The 20,596-nt window shown below is 47.5% G+C and overlaps 1 protein-coding gene across 1 annotated transcript in view; it reads left to right on the top strand.

Annotated features, from left to right (window-relative positions):
* Positions 1 to 16,371, top strand: part of LRRC75A (leucine rich repeat containing 75A) — a 79,091-nt gene extending 62,720 nt beyond the window's left edge. The window contains exon 4 of the mRNA XM_086624784.1: positions 15,786 to 16,371. Coding sequence (XP_086480910.1) covers positions 15,786 to 16,371 — 586 coding nt within the window. The remainder of the gene's footprint in view (positions 1 to 15,785) is intronic.
* The last annotated feature ends 4,225 nt before the right edge of the window (positions 16,372 to 20,596 follow it).

Here is a 20,596-nt window from a genome sequence, read left to right as displayed (position 1 = left end):
CCAGCCTGGCTGCTGCTCCCGTGCTGGGCTGGTCTCCTGCCACCGCTCAAGAAATTCATCGCACCCCGAAGCGGCGGTGCCCACCTAATTACCAGCCGGCCTCGGCGTGCCTGTCACCCCCGGCTGTATTTCCCAATTAGGAGAATTGGGCTTTATGATGAAGCTTTGATAGAGGCTTTTAAAATGGTTTTGTTTTTTTTTTTTTTCCAAGCCCTTTTCACGTCGCGCGTCGTTAGCGGTGGTAAATGAAGGTGTTTAGTGAGCTCATCCATCACTTCGACTCGGGGCTCCGACTCACTGTTGGGGTCTGTTTCCATCTCCCGCGCCCGCTGCTCCTCTCTTTGAATGAGAATAATGCTTTAAAACAGCCGTGCAGAGGAAGATGGTGGGAGGAGCTCTGGAAGCGCCACAACTCCTCACCGCTGCGCGAAGAAAGGCTGCACGGAGGGTTTTCAGCGTGAAGGTTTTGGATGGTGGCAGGTGGGCATCGAGCGTTTTGAAGGGGCACCGAGATGTATTTAGGCTGTTTCTTTTTTCTTGTACTTTGCTGTGGGGCCGGCAGGAGTGGGAGAGCCGATGTAGGGAAGGTTGGACTGGAGAAGGCTGTGAGCCGTGCATGAGGAGATGGGAGCTGCGAGGTGCAGGGCTGTGATGAAGCATGCGAGAACGTGCTGGCAGCTGGTATGGCTGGAGCTTCCCTGGCACGGGCTCCTGCGTCTCGAGCCTGGGATACTTGCAGTCCTATTTGCTCCGGTTGCTTATTGCCAGGTGTCCTCCGGGACATCACCATCTGTCCCTGAGGTCCTGGCTCAACCCATGGATGACCCAGACTCAGACTTGACTCATCCCCTTCCAGTTTGACTCTTCATCATTAGGCATGATGTAGTCCTTTGACTCGCGGGTGATGGGGTGGAGGAAAAAGCCTCCCTCGGCCATCAGCCGAGTGTCCCGCCAGCCCTCAGAAGGGTCTTTTGCATCTCAAAAGGGGCTGGTTGACACCTCCAAGAAAAGGGAGACCAAATTACAGAGTTCAGACCCTGGCCACGTTCACTTCTCAGCTTTGGCTTTTGCGTGTCTTGCCAACACGCATCAGCCTGTGCTTTGACACATCCTAGTCCCCGAGGAATGGGACGTTCAGCCCCCAAACTGACTTCTTTTGTCTCACAATGTGTAGCCGAGGGTGCCAATATGTTCTTCGAGGTGTTTCACCCTCCCCTTGCCCAGGGTTAACACCAGACTGGAGAGCTGGGGTTTTTTTTAAGGAGGAAGCCATACTTGTGTGCTGGCCTCCCCGCGTGCTCAGCCTCTCGTGAAGGTCACATCTCACCTTGTAGCCGGGGATGAGGATGGTTCCTTGGCAACATCTTGGCTAAGAGAGATGCCCATCTGGAGTAAGTCCTCTCCTCCTTTCCCCAGTTTAATCAGCTATTGGATCATGTTGGCCACTGAGGGCTCAAACGCGGCTCATTGTCCCAAAGATGGTGAGTTGGAGACTCGGGAAAAAAAAAAAAATGTGTGTGTTTGTGTAATATGGACAAATTACTTACCTTGGGAAGGCTTGTTGTTGGGCTGGTCTCTCCAACATTAGCTCGGAGCACAGTGGCACGAAACCTTATTGCTGACGAGTGGAGAAAACAGGGAAAAAAGGGGCGAAATGTTTGTGTTTGGAAAGCGGGATGGGAGAGGGCGATGGGTTCATAGTTTTATCAGTACAGCGGATAACAGCGTCTGTCTTTGAACAGAAAAGTGAGTAGGTTACCCAGCCAGTCAGGGGCAATCCAGGGAAGTATATTTATTTATTTGTATTTATAATATAAATAAACCAGGTTCAACCCCCTGCTCCAGTGAGCAATTTTTTGATGTTCTTATAAAGAGAGAAGGACAGGGGTCCTACTAAATCTTCTCATTGGAACAGAATATGAAAAAGCTACAAAGCCCATCCCTTTTTCTTTTGAAGACACGAGCGGGGAATTAGTAGCGGATCGGGTTGTATCCGGTTATTCCTCATTTGATGAAAGCTGAGGTTACAATGGTCGCTCTGTTCTGCTGCGCTGAGTAGGACCTGTTATTTTCTGGGCGCGTTAATGGGAAGCAGATTGCATCTCGTGGCGCAGGGAGGGCTTGGGGGAGCGGTCGCACACGGGTCACGTCTCGTTTGCTTAATGCTGCCTAATCCCCAGGGCTCTTGGCCCTCCATGAGTATCATAGGGAAGCAGGACGGTGACAGCACAAGGGCTTTCCGGGCCAACGTGACGCTTGTTTATCGAAAGTCACGCAGAGCAGAACTTTTTTGGCTCGATAGATGAGCAAACTGCAATTAAAAACTGATAACAAGGCCGAACATCAGGTGAAAGGCGCCCACCTGGGCTCTCTCAATTCACCTCTCTCCTCTTCGTTTGGTTCCTCTTGCAACTGAGACCTTCTCGCTGCGTCGCTCCCGCTGACGTACGCACCTGGGTGCCCCATGGTCTGTCAGTAGGATGCTCACAATAGGAGCTGGGAGGGGGATTCCTCACCCACCGGAGGTGGTTGGGAGACGCCAGCCCCATTGCTATGGGACGGCTGCAGGTTTGTCCGTCCTCCGCGCTGGGTGGGGGAAGCGGTACACGTCCCCCCAAAAACCAGCTGTCTGCGGTCAGGCTGAAGCAGAAGGAGGTGGTTTCCTGTTGATCCACCGACAAGGGCATCAGGACCCGTGTTGGGATTCAAACCCTCTCTTTGGACACCGGTGGGAAGGGCAGGGGTTTGTCATGAAGTGGAAGATGTGCCGAGGATTGGAGGGACCAGGGGAAAATGAGGGTTGATATCAGCTCCCAGCTCTGGAGAAAACATCTTCCCAAAGAGGATGAGGGATGAGCAGGGACCTTGGGAGCCGGGATGGCGGCTGCGTCCCGTGCTCTGGCTCAGAGCAGCGCAGGCAATGGGGGACCTCCGCCTGCCTAAACTCTTCCAAATGTCATCTGTGCTCCAATAAAATAAACAGTTTAGGGAAAGCGAAGCCCCAGGCGCACACTTTGGCAGCTGATCCCTCTCTAATTGCAGGAAGAGCAGTTGGGAGAGGGTTTTTCTTTTTTTTTCTTCTTTGGGCTGGTTTCTGATGAGAAAACTGAGCTGAAACTCAAGAGAGAGTTGAAGCTTCTCTCCCCTCACCTCCTGCCCCAGCAAAAATCCTGTTTTCTTCCCCTTTGTATTAATAGAATTCAACTTATTTCAAGGAACAGGAAGCATAAACAGCCTCTAAAAAAGTGTGAACCTCGAACTTTCGGCAAAAGCGTGTTCGGTTTGATACGGACTGTTCTCTGCAAACTTTTCCTGTTTTTTTTTTTTTGTCGTTGTTTGTCAGCACTAGGAATGGGTTCGAGGACTGGGAAAGGATTTTGGTGAGCAGAAGTAAACCAGAGCCGCTGCCTCTCAAGCCGCCCTGCCTGTGTGTGTTTCCCCCACCCCAAATCTCCCTGGGCCCCGGAAAGCAATGGAGATAATTAAAACCAGCCCCTTTCATCTACAAATAGACAAGATGTGTCAAAACTAATTTCTTTTTCTCTAAAATTTGTGGCGAGGGGGACAGAGAGGGAGCAAGATAAGACAAAGCGGTAACGAATCCGAAGGGAGAGTTTGGAAGGAAGGATTTCAAGCAACTGTCCATCTCGGTTCGGCAGAACGTGCTGGAGCCCCGGCCAGCGCTGCCTCGCTGTGCCCCATCCATCCCCATGGCTCTCCCATCCCACACCATCACAGCCCCTTCCTCTTGGCCTCCCTGGCTCTTTCCTTTTTCCTCTTCTTCCTTTCAACTCAACAGTTTGGACTGTTTTAAAGGTATTGGCAGCAAATTTGATGTTTTTATGAGCAGTTTACTAGCGATTTCTCTTCCTATGGCCTCTTTCCTTCGGACACTGAGGACTACAACTCAATTCAAATGTCCTTTTTTCTAGTCAAACCAGAGCACATCAGCTTCCTCTCTCCAGAGTGGGGAGTTGCTCATGTAAATCAAATAGTTACTCCAGTATTTTTAATATACTCAATCATAAAAGTCCCTTTCCAAGAGTTTTTTCAGCCTTTTTTTTTCCCCTCATGCGTTAGAATTTAAAGAAAATGGTGTTTATTTTATTGCAAACTCTTATTTATTATGATGCAAACTTGAACAATTTCTTATTCTGGTCCAGTTCTCTTCCAGGAGGTCATTTACAGAAGCAACAAGCCCAACGTGTTGTTTTCTTTTAAATTCTTGATTGTTTTCCTGTTGGCACTTGTGCAAATTGCCTTTTCTGCAAATGCATGTTATTAATGGGGCGTCAGCTGCAGTTTCTTATTACGCTGGAGTAGAGTTTGTTGGAAATGTTCCAGCATGGTTTCTCTACAGGAAAATGCAGGTTTCTTGAGAGCAAAATGTATCACAGGAAGGAGTATATAAATATATTTCATTTTGAGGAAGACGGGAATAGAAAAATGGAGTACTCCAACAGCAAGATATTTACATTTTTTTTTGCAGTAAGTTAAATAGAGTTATAATTATAGCAAAGCATTTTGATGGATCCCAAATGCTTATTTTTAGAGTTTTGTTCAGCAGGAAATTAAAAACAAGTTGGGAAAAAATCCCCGTTCTTGTAACACATAAATGATGGATCTCATACAGAGCAAAAGACTGTCGTTTTACAAAATATTTGAATCCAGCCTCCTCGGCTCTGGACCGTGACGAGGAGCTGGCTGTGCGGCATGCAAATGAGAGCAGTTCTTCTGCTTAATTATCCTTACTGGAGATATTTGTCAAGTTGCTTCTTCGGATAATGGTACTTCATTTTCCAAGAAGCTTGTTGCTCTTAAAGGTTTAATTGGGTCCTTTTTACTAAATACCACAGAAGTGCCATGAAATTGTGACGCAGCAGTGATTTCGCAGCTGTAGACTGTTGAAAGCTGCAGGAACGAGCGATTTTCTTGGCCATGGGAAGGAGAGAGTGCTATCTGTTTTGGTCCACCCCAGATGTTTTGTTTGGTCTAACTTTACCACCAGACCTTCTAGAGAAGGTTACCATCTAGAGGGGTTGCCCCTAGAGGGGTTACTGTTGTAGGGCCCCATCGTTGGCTATAGGTCACCAAACACTGACCCAAGTGCAGCTGCTTCTCCAGCAGCCTGGGCGTGAGCCCCAGCCGTTGGACCCAGATGGACTTTCCTTGCATTCTCGGGTGATGGATCTGTGGCTTCCACTTGGCCAATGTTAGCGGGTCAAATTTGTGTGGTTTGGACTGAAAACCAAAAACAGTGCACATTTTTTTTCCCCTCTTTTAAATTCGTTTCAATAACTTGTTCAATATGTCCGGTTCCTTTTCGCATAGTGATATTTTTCTCCTCAGCTTCCAAAATCAACACAGCCCATGTGCCCATGAATGACAGTGCAGAAGCCAGTCCCTGCCTGTGGTTTTTGCCCGGGCTGCCTGACCTTCCTTCCTCTTGGTCTCCTGTCTCCTCTATGCTAGCACAAGATCGAGGCATATCAGCTTTAGAAAGGGACTAAATATCACATTGCCAAAATGTTTAACGGAGAGAAAAACTCTGTCCTTTATTTCTCTTCCTCAGAAGGATGCTCTGGAGTGGAATTAGAGGCATTTTGGGAGACGTTAAAGAAAATTAATCCACCCATCCCCAAACAGAGAATCTTCTCTGTTTCTTCTGCTCTCTGTTCTCTTCTACGCTCTGTTTCTCCCCAAAGAGGCGCTGCACCCAAAATATCAGATTCCTTCCTCCACGCACACGTTATTTTGAATATTAGGATGCATTTAGAGCTGGATCTGGGTCTTCTAAGTCTGAGCGCAGTGGTCCAAAGCCACCATCAGCTCTCAGATAACTCAGCCCGTGTGACATATTCAAGATCACCTCCTCCAAGCTCAGGAGAGGTGCATCCCAACAAAGAGGAAGTCAGGTAAGAACTGGTCAAGGGGCTGGAAAATAAAACTTATGAGGAGCGGCTGAGGGAGTTGGGGCTGTTTAGCCTGGAGAAGAGGAGGCTGAGGGGAGACCTGATTACGGCCTATAAATACTTGAGAAAAGATGGTGGGGAGGTAGGGGAAGGGCTCTTTACATTAGTGATGGGAGATAGAACAAGAGGAAATGGGCATAAGCTTAGTCAGGGGAGATTCAGGTTGGATGTTAGGAAGTATTTCTTCTCTGAAAGGGTTGTCAGCCATTGGAATAAGCTGCCCAGGGAAGTGGTTGAGTCCCCATCCCTGGATGTGTTTAAGAATAGGGTGGATGAGCTACTTGAGGATATGGTTTAATGGGGATTAGGGATGGTTGGACTCGATGATCTCTAAGGTCTTTTCCAACCTAGAAATCTATGAAATCTATGAAATCTATGAAATGAAATCTATGAAATGAAACACCAGGAGACCTGCATGGATGAATAAGGAGCTCCTGGACCAACTCAGACACAAAAAGAAGACCTACAGAGGGTGGAAGCAAGGACAGGTAGCCTGGGAAGAATACAAAGAGATTGTCCGAGCAACCAGAGATCAGGTTAGGAAAGCTAAAGCCCAGAGGAGGCCACGAAGATGATCTGAGGGCTGGAGCACCTCTGCTATGGAGACAGACTGGGAGAGTTGGGCCTGTTCAGCCTGGAGAAGAGAAGGCTCCAGGGTGATCTTATTGCAGCCTTCCAGTACTTAAAGGGGCTACAGGAAAGCTGGAGAGGGACTTTTTACAAGGATATATAGTGATAACACAAGGGGTAGTGGCTTTAAACTGAAAGAGGGGAGATTTAGATAAGATCTAAGGAAGAAATTTTTCACTCAGAGGGTGGTGAGGCACTGGAACAGGTTGCCCAGAGAAGCTGTGCCTGCCCCATCCCTGGAAGTGTTCAAGGCCAGGTTGGATGAGGCTTTGAGCAGCCTGCTGTAGTGGAAGGTGTCCCTGCCCATGGCAGGGGGGTTAGAACTAGATGATCTTGAAGGTCCCTTCCAACCTAAACCATACTATGATTCTATGACATACCCAGCAGAAGAACTGAGAGCTGTGCCGCGAGTAGGACATCCGATGGCATGGTGACATCTCACCCCTTCACCACCCCAGGGATGAGATGGCATCACGTCCTCTGCGAGGTGGGAACCCATCTGCAAGGTGCAGTTTGTGGGCTGTCCCCCTCCAGATGTGGGTTTGGGTTGGTGCGCTGGCTTTTAGGCACCAAGGGCTGGGTGACACTGCTCTCTAGTGGATGGTTCTTCATCGGATGGGTGGAGATGAAGGAGCTGAGGCCAATGGAAAGGGTCAGCACTCATCTAGGGATAAAAATTACTTTTTCTTGTTATTTGTATCATGAGCTTTTAGAGTTTAATACGTGTCCATGGAGACGTTACACAGGCATTACATAATTTAGTGAAGGAATATAAATCGAAGATACTCGACTTGATCTCACCATGATGGGAAGGATTTATTGATCAAAGTCTTTCTGATGCTGATGGTCCTTCCGCTGCCACACTGGCTGAAGCCACAAGACCGGTGTCAGTTCTCCTGGTGCAGGAGATGCTCTTGGGTGCAAGAAATGACTCTTCACATCAAATACCCCATGCACTTTTTGCCTAGAACAGCGGAGGAACAGGCCTGCATAGCTTGGTGTGGAGCCAAAGAAAATTCAGTGGGATTTGGAAAGGAAAGACGTGTAAACAGAGAGCTATTCCTGGAGCAGCCCATGCACTTGGGCACGCAGAGGAGGTATTGCTGCAAGAGGAAAATATAGAGAAAATGTTAGTGTTCCCTCCAGGTACACTCTTAACAAGACGCTTAAAAAATGCTGTGCTGGATCTGAGACGCATCCCAGTGTTTGGTCTTGCAATGGCAAGAGGAGATCCTGGTTAGGGGAGGTGGTTCCCACAAAGCATTCCCAGCAGCCACAATTATTTTGTAAATGGCCATAATAAAGTTAATTTTGGTGTCATGCATTGGGACCCAAATTAGGAGCAAAGCCTCCCAGATAACAAGCTCCAGGCTGAGCGATCTGCCCAGCTCAGATGGCACTCGCCAGAGGAGCAGTCTGGGATTTTGATAGCTGGGGAAGGTAGTTAACAACGGGGATGTCTGGACCTTATGATGTGAAATCTGCAAACCTTGGCAAAACTGGGGAGGCTCTGGGAACAAGAAGAGACCAAATTAACTAATCTCCACTGGTACTTTCCCTCTTAACAGTAAAGGCTCAGGAATTTCTTATGTGTTTATTGGTAAGCTCTAAAGGGGCTTTAAAGTAATGTATTTATGTATTTAAAAATCCTCTTTACCCTGAATCTCTCTAAGGAGAGGAGGGGTATCTTTCCAAGCTATTCCTTCGTAAAGGTGGTGAAAAACAGAGTTTAAACTACGCTGTTAATAAACTTCTAAACCTTTCTGTGTCGGTAAACAACAAGCTAAACCAGCTAATGGCTGATCCCAACAGCACACACACACACACGTGCTGAAGTGTTGACAAGTACAACGTAAGAATGCAGTAAAAGGTGAGCATAAGTGGTGGTGTCCAACGTCTTCAAATTCTGGAGGATTTGGCAACTCCGGTTCTGAGCCATGCTCTGTCTACATTATTTTTGGATTTCATCTTTGGTGTTTTGATGAGTGTTGGGATTTAAAAAAAAAAAAGAAAAAAGAAAAAAAAAAAAAGAGTATTCAGCCAGGCAGCATCATGAACCTGTAAAAAGGATTCTTTTTTTTTTTAACTTAACTTGGGAAATACAGCCCTTTCCTTGCCGCTGGCATATGTAGAAGTATTTCTGCTCTGGGACTGTAATGCCTCTCCTGAGTTTAAATAAGGAGCAGCTGCAAAACACACATAGACAAGCACGCACATGTATATTTTTATATCCCCTCAGCCTCCTGACACAGCCTTTGGACCAGCCAGGGCCTCTCAGGGTCCCACGGCCGTTGCTGGTCAGCAACAGGCTGCTCACGTAGGACCAAACCATCCGTCCCGGTCCAGGCTCCTGGCAATGAAGCAGAAGGGTCCTGTATTGGTGAATTATAGAATTTCTACAATTACACTCCAGAACATAAACCCAGCCTGTTTGTTTAGTTAGTTATTTTTTCAAATGACTTTTGATGTTATCAGCCACAGCAACACGGTGTCCGCTTTGGACCTCCCACAAAGCCCTTGATCTCGGTGACATCCCGTGGCTGGAGCCAGGAGGTTAATTTGAGCTCCGTGCACACAAGCCTGCCTTAGATCTGCTGGGAGTTTAGTTTTTCAGCATCAGTGGGTGTCCCTCAGCTCAGGCATTAAGAGAGACAAAGAAAGAGCAGTCTATTCTCATCTTCCCTGCTTTATTTATCCTCATTATAATATATACATTATATATTATGTATTATATGTTACATATTATATATTATAATATGCATGTCAGTCACATTCCTTGTTTAAGCTAAATAGTTATATTTTCTTGGCTCTGTTCCTCCTTTGAGGCTGGGGCAGCTTAACCCTTTTGCCAACATTATTACTAACAGAGTACATGCATTTCTGTGTATTTCTTCCCTCCATTTCCAAAATATCTGTTCCAGTGTTTGACTTTCATCATCTGAAGCAGGAGTAGGGACTTTGAAAAAGCTATTTAATACTTAGCGTTGATACTATCAGTATTTTAGGGCAAGTCTTCTATCTCAAGACTTTACTTTTTTTCTGATGACTCATTACATTCAGTAATTTTTTTTCTGATATTTTGGTAGACGGTTTTCTCACCAGTGATATCATATAAATTCCATACTGTAGTTCTTCACTCTATGGGGCTGCCTCTTCTTCATTTCTTGAGCTATTCCTTTGCCCTCCAAGGAAAAGTGGCTCAACAGCCCAATTATACTTTATTACATGACTCAGCGGCATCTCATGTCCCGACCTGTGCAGTGCTTTAGAGAAACGCTGTGAATTTAAACCAGGAGGCAATTCCTTTCTTTTAATTCTCTTTGATCTAAACATCGATATTCTTGTTCATGTGAACATTTTCTGATCTGCTTCAATACCGCCTGCAAAATAGCTTTTAGTTCAACATGGGTGTGTATAAATCAGCATCCTGCCAAAGTGTTATCGAGATTTAGTGCATGGTTTATACCCAATCCTATGGTTACATTGGTCAAACCCCCATATACTGTTTACAGCCAGGAAAAACAAATAAAAATCTGTGGAATATCCTCGTAAAATGTGAGGATGAAACCAAGTGGGTGTAACTGATCCGCCACTAAAGCTCACAGGGATTTGTTTAATGGTAAGACCTTCCTACAGAGATTTGGGGCCATTATGTGGCAAACTTTATGGCAGGGACGAAAGTTTTTTTACAGCTGTTTGTTAACATAATATCCTCCTCATTTCCAGGAGATGGTTCAGAATAGCCACCCAACTGTTTTTATTAAATTGTGTTTGGGATTTGTTTCCCGAGGGACAGATTGAGCATGGGCTGCTGCAAACCAGTGAGCCGTCCCCCGCACCAGCACAGGGCTGCTCTCACCCCGTGATCCGGGAGATTTCCTCTGCCTTTCATATAGACTGCAGATCTCCAGGGTGAAAAGGCTGTTATTTGTACAAGATAATCAAGCCCTTTCAGTAGGTATCAGTTCAATCCCTCTCAAGGAGAAAAGGGTAGAGCCCTAGTGAGGAATTCTCTTTTACTTGCTGGTGGATATTATATGCATGATCCAAGAGAAAAAAAAACCCACAACAATCCACAAATGTGAAATAGTATTGAATGTAGCTCAAAATAAAACAAAACAAAAGAGCTGTGCTGAAGTTATCCCCACTCCCTCTTTGTTATCTTCTTGGTTTTGCTAAATTAAAGCCACAACAGAAGTCCCACAAGAAGTCACATGAAGCATCACTACATGCAAGATATTTCCAAGCTGGATAAAACAAGCATCAGCCTCTTGAATGCTTATTTTAGCCATGCTATGAAAGGGTCATCACTTACTTACAGGGATACTAGGTGCTTTATTTGACAGTGAGAGCCTGGTGTAACCAGCTTTGGGCTCCCAGACAGCAAACCAAGAGTAAATTAGGTTGTTGTTTTGTTTTGTTTTTTAATTTAGATAGGAAGAGCTTGTTATGGCAGCATCACCATGGCCCCAGCCTCACTACACCTCGTTCTCTGGGGCAGCTGCCAAACACCAATGCAGCAGCCCATATGGGAGAGAAGTGGCTGCCGACATATGAACATCAATTTATTTATTTTTTAAATAATAAACGTACTATTTCATTGGTTTCTTTCCCAGTGTTGCCAAAAAAATTACCAGTAAAGAGAACCACTGCACATTAGCAGCTGTCTTTCTGCCCACATAGAGGTTAAATGAGCCCTTGTAAAGGGATAAGTATAGATCTTGCTAAATTACTGCGGAGGTGTGTGTTTGAGGTTTCAGCTGACCCAGCAAACCACAAACTGTGGGTAACAGAAGTGCCACCGCAGCAGTGAAATGGGTCCCCGAGGCACAGGAGAGTTTAGTGAGAGTCCAGATGTATTGAGCACCAGGATATTATTGATGTACCCACTGGAGCTTGGCACTGGGTCATTTAATTGGTTTTGCACTATATGCTCTGTCTTGCCATAAGAAAGAAAAAAAAACACAAAACAAACCTCTCGTATTAAACAAGGAAAAACATGAGCAGGTTTGTATTTTTTTAAAAAGCCCTCTTGTTCTGCTACTGAGGCTGCTCAAGGACCAAACCCCACACATCCCTAGGTAAGTTATTTCTACCAAAGCTGCCAGAGCTGCTTACTCCTACAAGTTTTGAGCTATTTTCTCATGTTAAATGAGCCTTAAGGCTGACCTAACGCATTTAAAGGGAGGGCTTAGATTTAGCCTGGCCGTTTTGATTTGAAACACATCCCTGCGGAAGAGCAGCTCAGGGTCTTGCCTAAGGCGAAGGGGATCTGCATCCAGTCGTCAGCATCACTTTCCTCTGGCTGGTTTTGGGCTGGGTGGCTGTTTGCTGACAGCTGCACCTGATGAAAAACAAAGCCCAGGTTAGTAATTGCTCTGGCTTAGACTGAGCAGCCTGGGCTGCAGGAGAGAGCTCTTGCCCCCGTGCAAATCCCAGCTTAGTGCCGATGGCAGGGAATGAGGGAGGGAGCCTGAGCTCTGACCCTTCCTCCAGCCCCTTCGCAGAGCCCAGTTCACAGTGTGGAATAAATCCAAGAACCCGTTGCATTATCCACCACTCCCTTCTCTGCTTTGCAGTGCAAGTTTGGTAACACATCTATTTTATCGTGACATAGAGGAGCGTAGCAGACGCATCCCAGCTTCATCGCGGCTTGCTGCTGAGAGAAGGAAAGTGCTAATTGCACCATTGCACCAAGGCACCAACATTTTTAACAAAAATTAAAAATTATATAAATTGTCTAGCTGGCCTTTGGCTAAGCAGCCCGCGTGAATAATCTTTCCTGGGGCAAACCAGCAACTGAAAGGGGCAGATGATAATTAACGGTGGCAGCAGCAGCTCTCAGTCATTAGCCTTTGCTCTTGCCCCAACCCAACCGTTAGCTGATGTCTATAATAATTCACAGGCACACACTTAATGATCCGAGATTTGTTTAAAAATAAAAAAGTGTATCCAATCAGGTTTGTGTGCCTTTGAATCAGCCTAAATCACAGGTTCAGAGCCTGCCGTGGGGGATCATTGGCTGGGGCCTGTGTTTATCGGTGAAGCCCCAGCCCACTTAGCACGCAGTAAAAATGCTTAGCAAAGGCCTGCTTGTCCATCAGGCTGGTTTGATTTCTTCTCTGCAGACCACATGTGCTTATGGTTCCCACTGGATTGCCTGCACCCACGCAGAGATCCTGTTTTAACCCAAAAAGCCCACTCGGCTGTGCAGGACCCTGTGGGAGCAGAGCTCTGTGCTGGGGCTTCAGTTTATATTGGCTAAAGCTGCCGCTGCAAAGCCAGAGGACCAACCCTCTTGGATTTCATCAGACCTGGAGACGTGAAACCACATGTTAAATAAATAATACACCCATAAAACCCAGCATGCTGCTGCTCTCTGGTTTCTCTGTTCCTGGTGCCATACACAGAAGGAAATGCCGCTCCCTCTGCCTCCAACTGGCTTGGTTTTCCTTCTGGAGTTCTTGCCCTACCTGATCACCGATCTGCTCAGCATCCTACCTATCCGTGCTGGATACATCCCATTTCTCCTGATTTCTGTTCTCGAGATTTCATTACGGATATTTTCTTCCCCACCACCACCAATGGACAAGACATTTCTCATGATCTTGCCCAGCCTCGTAGGTAGGACTGCATGTCAAATTGAGAGACAGGTGCTAATTCTTGCAAGACATCCAGATGTTTGATGCTCTTCCCCATCTCCTATGGCTTCTTATCATGGTCCATGGGGTTTGCTATGCAGCCATGAGCTCCCACAGCCCAGGGCCTGATGGAACCTGCCCCAACCTGTGGCAGAAGCGTGGTCACAGCTGGTAGCGCTTGCTGAGCCACCCCAGCTCGCTTAGCCGGTGCCATATCCCAATGCCTCCTTTCTGCCAGGGCGGCAGTCAGGAAGTGCTTGGGTCTCCTGAGTACTTAGAATTAGAAGGTCAATAAGAAGTCAACCACTCTTATTAATGATGGTAGAGAAATCGGCCAGCTGCTGCACGCACCCATGTTTTAAGGATGGGAAATTAATTCATGCAGCTGCCATTTGGGCTAATGGCCACCCAAGCTTTGTTTTGGGGAAGACTCACTGTCTTCCCTAGATCCCTCAATACCCATCCTGGTTGCTCCCCCCCCACCTAGCTCAAGCCTGCTCCAGTCCACGGCAGCAAACAAAGCTGGGACAAGCTCTGCTCTTCAAACGTAAATACTTAAAATCCCTTAATAACACGCACAGCAGCTGAGCAGTTTCTGGGGCACAAAGAGGAGGGAAAAGTGATTTCCTTAAGGAGACCTTAACATCACACAGCCTCGTTGAGGTGAAATCCAGTGGTTTTGCTCGCAGCACAAGAGGCTGGTGCCTTTCTGGTAAAGCAGGAGGGTTGCACTGGGCCACGTGAGCCTGTAAAGGGCTCAGGGGATCACAAATAAAAAAATTTAGTTCTTTCCTCTGTTGGTGTTCCCTGCAAACAAATAATTCATGTGAAACAAATGAGATCTGAGAGCCAGGTGATGATCAAGGCCTTTTGCACCGTTGGTGCATCCAGCTCCAGTTTTGGCACCTGCTCGAGTGGAAATTACCTCCCTTTCTGCCACGGTGCAATGTCAGAAAGCCAAGGCTTAAGTGCAAATCGAAACCGGGAAGCGAGTTTGTTTTCCTAGCATTTAACCAAGCAGCTGGATGGAGGTTGACTTTAATCCCAGTGCTTATCTGCATCAACTTCTTCCTTGTCATAAGATCTTCAAAGGAGGAGTTAACAAAGCACTGTTAAACAGACCATGGATCCAGCATCACCGAGGGAACTCTAAGAGATCTTTCACCCCTCTGAGCCTCCCCATCACAACCTGGTTGGGTTTTGTGCAATGTTTTGGGTCTAAAAACAGCACCCAGGAGTTTGCCTGCTCTCACACTGGGTCATAGCCAGGTCTCCGTAGCCAACCTGTGGCCATGGGCACCCAGTACAAGAGAGCAGAAGAGTTGCTCCGGGTTTGGAGACTCTCTTGTTAACTGGCACACAACCGGTGGGTGGCTTTGGAGGAAAGCTCTTGTTTTCCCCCTTGTTTGAAATAACATTCTCTGGGGAGTCATCTCTCATGGGCAGCTTGGAAAAACAAGCCCAGAGGAGATAGCAAGCAGCATCTCAGCCCCAATCCCTCCACAGCATTGTGTTATATTGTCTGGCCAACAGCTTAGCCCCAGGTGTAGATGCAGTTGCTTTCTAAACCAGGACAAATGCAGGGATCTGATGACAGGACATCAGGACAGCCCTGCCACAGTTCGGTCTGTGTTTGCTGCTGAAGACCATGTAACGCCTGTTAAGCTGGTGCTTTGCTGCCTGCAGCAGCTGCGTTGCCCCTCCGGACAAGGTGCCCTATGGCAGTGGTTTGGGACTCGCTGCCTGCTGACTCAAAGGCAGGCAAGCTAGTGGGCCACAGAGAGGTGAGAGACAGACAAGTGAGTCACTAGAAATAACTCCATACCCTTGGCAGAGTGGTCATGCACAGCAGATCATCATCTGTACCTTCAGATGCTGCACCTGCACTGGAGCAGAGTGCCTTGAGCATCGGCATTGCTAAGAGAAGCAGCATTAGTGCTGGTTTGCATTTTCAGCCAGAAGAACCACGATGTCCTGAGAGAACCATTCCCCAGCTCAGGATGTAGTAAAAGGCAAAAGCGTTTCCACAGCTGGCTGGTTTGGCGGGAGGCTAATGCATGTGCCACCACACCGGAGGAGACGTGTGAGCTCACCAAGCTGACATGAGCAATCAGCATGCACGGGGCTCTTTCTGCCTCCTAATTCACTCAGAATAATTCATTAGCAAAAAGTCCTCAGCAGTGCTCGTTTGACGACGGGTCCTGATTGTAGAGGTGTTCTTTGATTCGCTTTAGAAGATAAATTGACCAGTGACATTCCAGTCTAGCTCATGCCAATGAGTCTCTGTAGGACCATCATGAGAATTTATTTAGTTATCTAAGGATTTCTCCATAGTGCTCATCTGCTTGGCAGCTAGTCTACAGAGACATAATAGGTCTAATGCTCCTGGCCTCTACAGAAGAGGTGGTCATCCCCAGCTGAACATCCTACCTGAATAACTCCTGTTTTTGCCCCTCCAAGAGTGGCCAGGGTGCCCAAAGCGATGCCACCAAGCAGAGATGTCCCTCCGCATTTACATCTCTCCCCTTTTCTTCCTCTGCAGCTTGAAAGCTGTCCTGATGGGGAAGCCTCAGGACAACACAGTGGACTTGTCGGGCATCCCACTGACGCTGAAAGACTTGGACCGTGTCACGTCCTACCTCCAGCACAGCTCGGAGCACATCGACACGGTGGAACTGTGCTTCACGGAGCTGACGGACGACATGCTGCTGCAGCTGCTGCCAGCCCTCTGCGTGCTGCCCCACCTCACCACCCTCTCCCTCAACGGCAACCGGCTCACCAAAGCCATCCTACGGGACCTCACCGAAACCCTGAAGGACCCCAAGAAGTTCCCCAGCGTCACCTGGATCGACCTTGGCAACAACGTGGACATCTTCTCCTTGCCGCAACCCTTCTTGGTCAGCCTAAAGAGACGATGCCCAAAGCAAGGCAACTTGCCAACCATTCTGGAGTTCGGCGAGGGTCAGGTAAGTGACTTGGAGAGCCAAGATGGCCCGGCTGAGAGCCAGGAGGACCTGCGAGCTGGACCAGGCAAGACTGATGACATAGGCTTGCAGCAGATGGCCAGAACAGTTGAGCCTGGGGAGCTCCCCAACTCAGAGCAAGGTGCTGCGACATCCCAGACATGATGTCTGCCTCCAGGGCTCTTGGGTAGGTGTGTTGAGCAAAGATGATTTAAACCCGAGACCTCAGCGTTGGAGGTCCCGGCAGAGGGTTGATTCACACAGTGGGATGGTTCGGGGGTCTGAATTGCTGCCTTCCTCCCGCACGATGAATGTCAACCTTTTTCTTTTCAAAGAACGCATAAAGGTGATCGCGTTGAATATTTGTATTTTATAAAAGCTGGCTGGGTATTTTTAAACGTTAGTGATGTGCTGTGCTTTTTAACCGCCCAAAAACGCACCTCCAAGGCGATGTACTACGAGACCCTACGAAGAGCACAAAAGGGGAGAAGAAAGGTGCCCAGACTTGGCAGGGAAGGGCTCCCTTAGTGCTGGATCTACCCAGATCCCAGCCGCACTCCCACGCATGGTGGACGGACAACGGTCACCCCAAAGAGAACTGCTGCCGAGACAAACCTTAAACCCTTTCCGATCCTGACGTCAGGCGTTATCTGCTGAGACACAGCAGAAGTCCGACCACGCGCTAACCAGGGGTGTTTCTCTTAATGTTGTGAGCCAGCCCGAAGGGAGAGCTTTGCTTTCCTGGTGTGGAGCTAATTCCCAGCCCGCCCTCACCCTCCAGCCTTACCGAAATCAGGCTGGCACTTGTGCCTGCCCAGTATTTATTGGGATGTAAAATCCTGTTTCCCACCAGCCGCGCTGCTCTAGCAACTCCAGAGATTTTTAACATGGTACCTGGAGCTTGCCCCAGCAATGCTGAGAATGTTTGATCTGTTTTGGGGAGCAATCCGCAAAATCCGGAGCCAGGGCTCAGCTCAGGTTCATTGCTGTTGCTGACAAAAGAGACCACAATACTGAAGGTTTATAAAAGAAAAAATAATCCTGGGATTCATCCCCGTGTCACTGCCACCAAGGGCTGGGTGGACACGGCCAGCTGGAGATTTAAAGCCTCAGAAAGGCTGTTGGGTCACTTGGCTGTGTCCATTGCCCCCGGACCAGAAGTGCTTTGTTTCTAAAAGGTTGGTTTTGCATTTTTTTCTAAGAAACATGGTTTTGATTTTATTTTATTTTTGATGGAAAAATGGATCACCCCAGAGCAGCCGCGTTGGAACGTACACTTTGGCTTTTGAACCAGAATTTTGTTTGATCCTAAACTTAGGACAGGGCAGGAAAGTGTGTAGAACTTTCTCTCCTTTACATTCAAAGGACCAAACTAAGAGGGAGCACCTTTCTACCTGTTGAAGGCCCTTCCCCTGACCAGCTTTCCAACATCGTTTTCCAGCAGCGACCCTCTGGCTTGGCTTTTTCTGGGTGCAAATGCTGTCAGACGTTTGGTCGGCTCTTTGGCTCCGCTCATTTAACATCACTGCACCAGGAAGCTTTTTCCAGAGGGGCTTCACACTGTCGGTGGTTATTTCTCCTCTGTACACAAGTAGATAACTTAGAAGAAACTCTGCTACTCGTTTTAATACATTCGGCAACATTCAGTATGATTTGCATGTATCCAAGCCTTTTTTTTTTTTTTAATGCTAATTCTTTCCAACAGGCATGAAAAAACCTTTGCAGTGAATTAACTGTTCTGTTTGAAATAAAGGAGTTATCCATAATCGAAATAAATGACAATGTTTAATAAAGACCCAGCATTGAATTTGTTCCTCCGTACAGGTCGAATGCCCGAGCTGGCAGCCCAGAGAATTCCAGGAAAAACTACAACCAGAGGAGAAAGCAGTGCTGGGCGCTGCAGGCCTGGGTTCTCCAAGGTGCTTAAAAAAAAAAAAAAAGTGACTGTAGCTGGCTGGAGAAATAAATAGCCCAGTTTGTGGGCTGGATTCTGCAGGGTGGGCATGAAGTGGACACAGAAGCATCACAAAAGCCTCTTTAAATTTCAGATTTTGCCAGTGCACAAAACTAACGTGGGGGAAAGGAATGCTGAGAAGGGTGTGCTGCTCCACGGGGTGTTATGTCCAGTGTCACAGTCTCTGGGCACTGAAGGAAATGGCTTTTTAATTGCAGTAAGCACTATATAGTGTTCCTGCACCCAAACCACAACAGGGGCTTGCACAGGAGCAGATGTGCTGGTGGGAGCAGGTTTTTCCTTACTCACAGGAGACCTTCCCTGCAGCACTCAGAGACTATTCCCACCATTACTACAACTTTAGTAAAATACCTTTAGTAGAGGTATAAATAAAGCAAGATGCGATACACCACATCTCGGCTGCATCCGTAACCATCAACCTCTCCTTGGGGGAGGTTGAACTTCTCTCCCCCTCCCCAGGAGCCACACACAGGGGTCTCCTTGCGAGACAGAGCCTATGGCACCTATGTTTTGTTCGTATGGAAAGGCTGACAGGCAACACGTAGAGCCTGTGCCTGCACCCAGGGTGGGCAACGAGACCTGGGTAGCAAATCCACCATCACTGCGTCATCCGCTGCACACAGACATCACCCTGCTGTGCCCGTAGTACATCCCTCCTGGAATATGTGAATTCAATGTATGGGGATTTCATCAAGAACAAGATTTCTCCTTGAAAAAAAGATACTGCAGTGATTTCTCCCATAAGAGGTCAGGCACTGGTTTGCTCAGTACCTCAGTACTCAACACCGGGCTCCCCTCCTTCCTATGCACAGCTCAGGCCTCTCTCTCTGTTTAAATTATTTCAATCACCAGCTCCTTGCTGCAAGGTTTTTATTTTCTGCTCAGTATTTGCCCGGGAGTCAGCCCTCCTGGACCTCAGCACCCACCTGGACCCCCTCAGTTTGGCTGCACAAATTCATAAACCAGAGGCACTTTTCATTTCGAGTGCTGCATCATTTATTGATGCTTTACACGCTCAATTCCCTCACTGACACCAACCACCCACGAGGTTCCTTCTGCCACGTTTCCCCTCCAGCCGAGCTTCTACCTGCTGTGAAACACACTCATCAGCCAGGAGATAATTTGGATCTATCAGGCTCATTTCTGCACGGGGCTACCAGCTGCAGAGGGCTGAACACGAGGCTCCATGCCCAGTGCCGACACAGATTTGCTGCGAATCGGGAGCACCCGGTCTCAGCTGTCCCCCGCTCCTGTGAAACGCTGCAGTTGGGTCCCTCACGGAATCATCCAAGACCATTTTGCAAAGGACAAGCCTCCGGAGAAAGACCTCCACATCCCTCAGCCCTTTGCCCCATGCAGATGTTGCACCGCTGGAGCTGGCTCTGCTCTGCTGATTCAGACAGTATCTCTGTGCCCAGTGAGGGTTCAGCCCTTCTGAGAAAGCAAAACAACTAGAAAGGGCCTTTTATCAATACATTTGTGCATGCTGATGCTTGCACCAAATTACTGACTTTCACAGGAAAAGAAAAAAAAAAAACAACCCAGGTCTAGTGGCGACAGTTATAAAAACAAGAGGGCTTTAGCTAATCAGTCTCTCCCTCACGCTGTGGATTAGGTCAATTAGCCATTTATTGCACTTCAGGATGACAAGGATCCTGTGGACTCTGTAAAATGTTTTTTTCTTTTAAGAAAGCAGGATGGGATTTGCTTCCCTTCCCGGCTCATCAGCATCAAAACAAGCTTGGAGCTCACTCCATATATAATCCGGGTTACACTGGGCTAGTTATTCTGGTCAGGAGCTTTAAATGGCTCTAGAAGAAGGAGTCAAGTACTGAAAATTACTGCTGTTAGAATTATTAAAGTTGATTGAGGTCATCTGGTGTCAAAGAGGGGGAGGAAACGTCCGCCGTAAAATCAAAGAGTCCATAAAACATCCGTGCCCGGTTTGGTTAGTTATCTCCACCAGCACCGCACAGCTCTGCCTGTGCAGGAAAGAAACTGTTCTGTGGGAGAAGATTTATGCCTTCAGCAACAAAAACATAATTGGAAATCACTCTGCACAGTTTGAAGAGCCCACACCGAGGGGAATCAAAACAGCGGGCGAGGAATGAGAAAGGCATGAAAGGGCTGATGCCACATGCTCCGGAGGGCTTGTTCCAGCTGGGTTATCTCAGAAGAGTTTGCACAAGCCCTGTTCAGGTTTTTAAAGGTGTTTATTCATTTAATAATGAGGGTTACGTTCCTGAGGAGGGTTGGGAGCCAGCAAGAGGACTGGTGATGGTCACCCTCTAGCAGGGACTGTGCTGGAAAGCCACTGTTGAGGACATCAAGAAGCTCAAAACCACTTTGGCCAAAAGCATCGGTTGCTGCAAACCAGTCCTTCGGAGAGGAGCAAAAGACTGCAAGTGTCTACCC

Source organism: Tauraco erythrolophus, chromosome 21, assembly GCF_009769465.1.
Source record: "Tauraco erythrolophus isolate bTauEry1 chromosome 21, bTauEry1.pri, whole genome shotgun sequence".
NCBI lineage: Eukaryota > Metazoa > Chordata > Aves > Musophagiformes > Musophagidae > Tauraco > Tauraco erythrolophus.
This window is presented reverse-complemented; position numbering and strand designations above follow the sequence as displayed.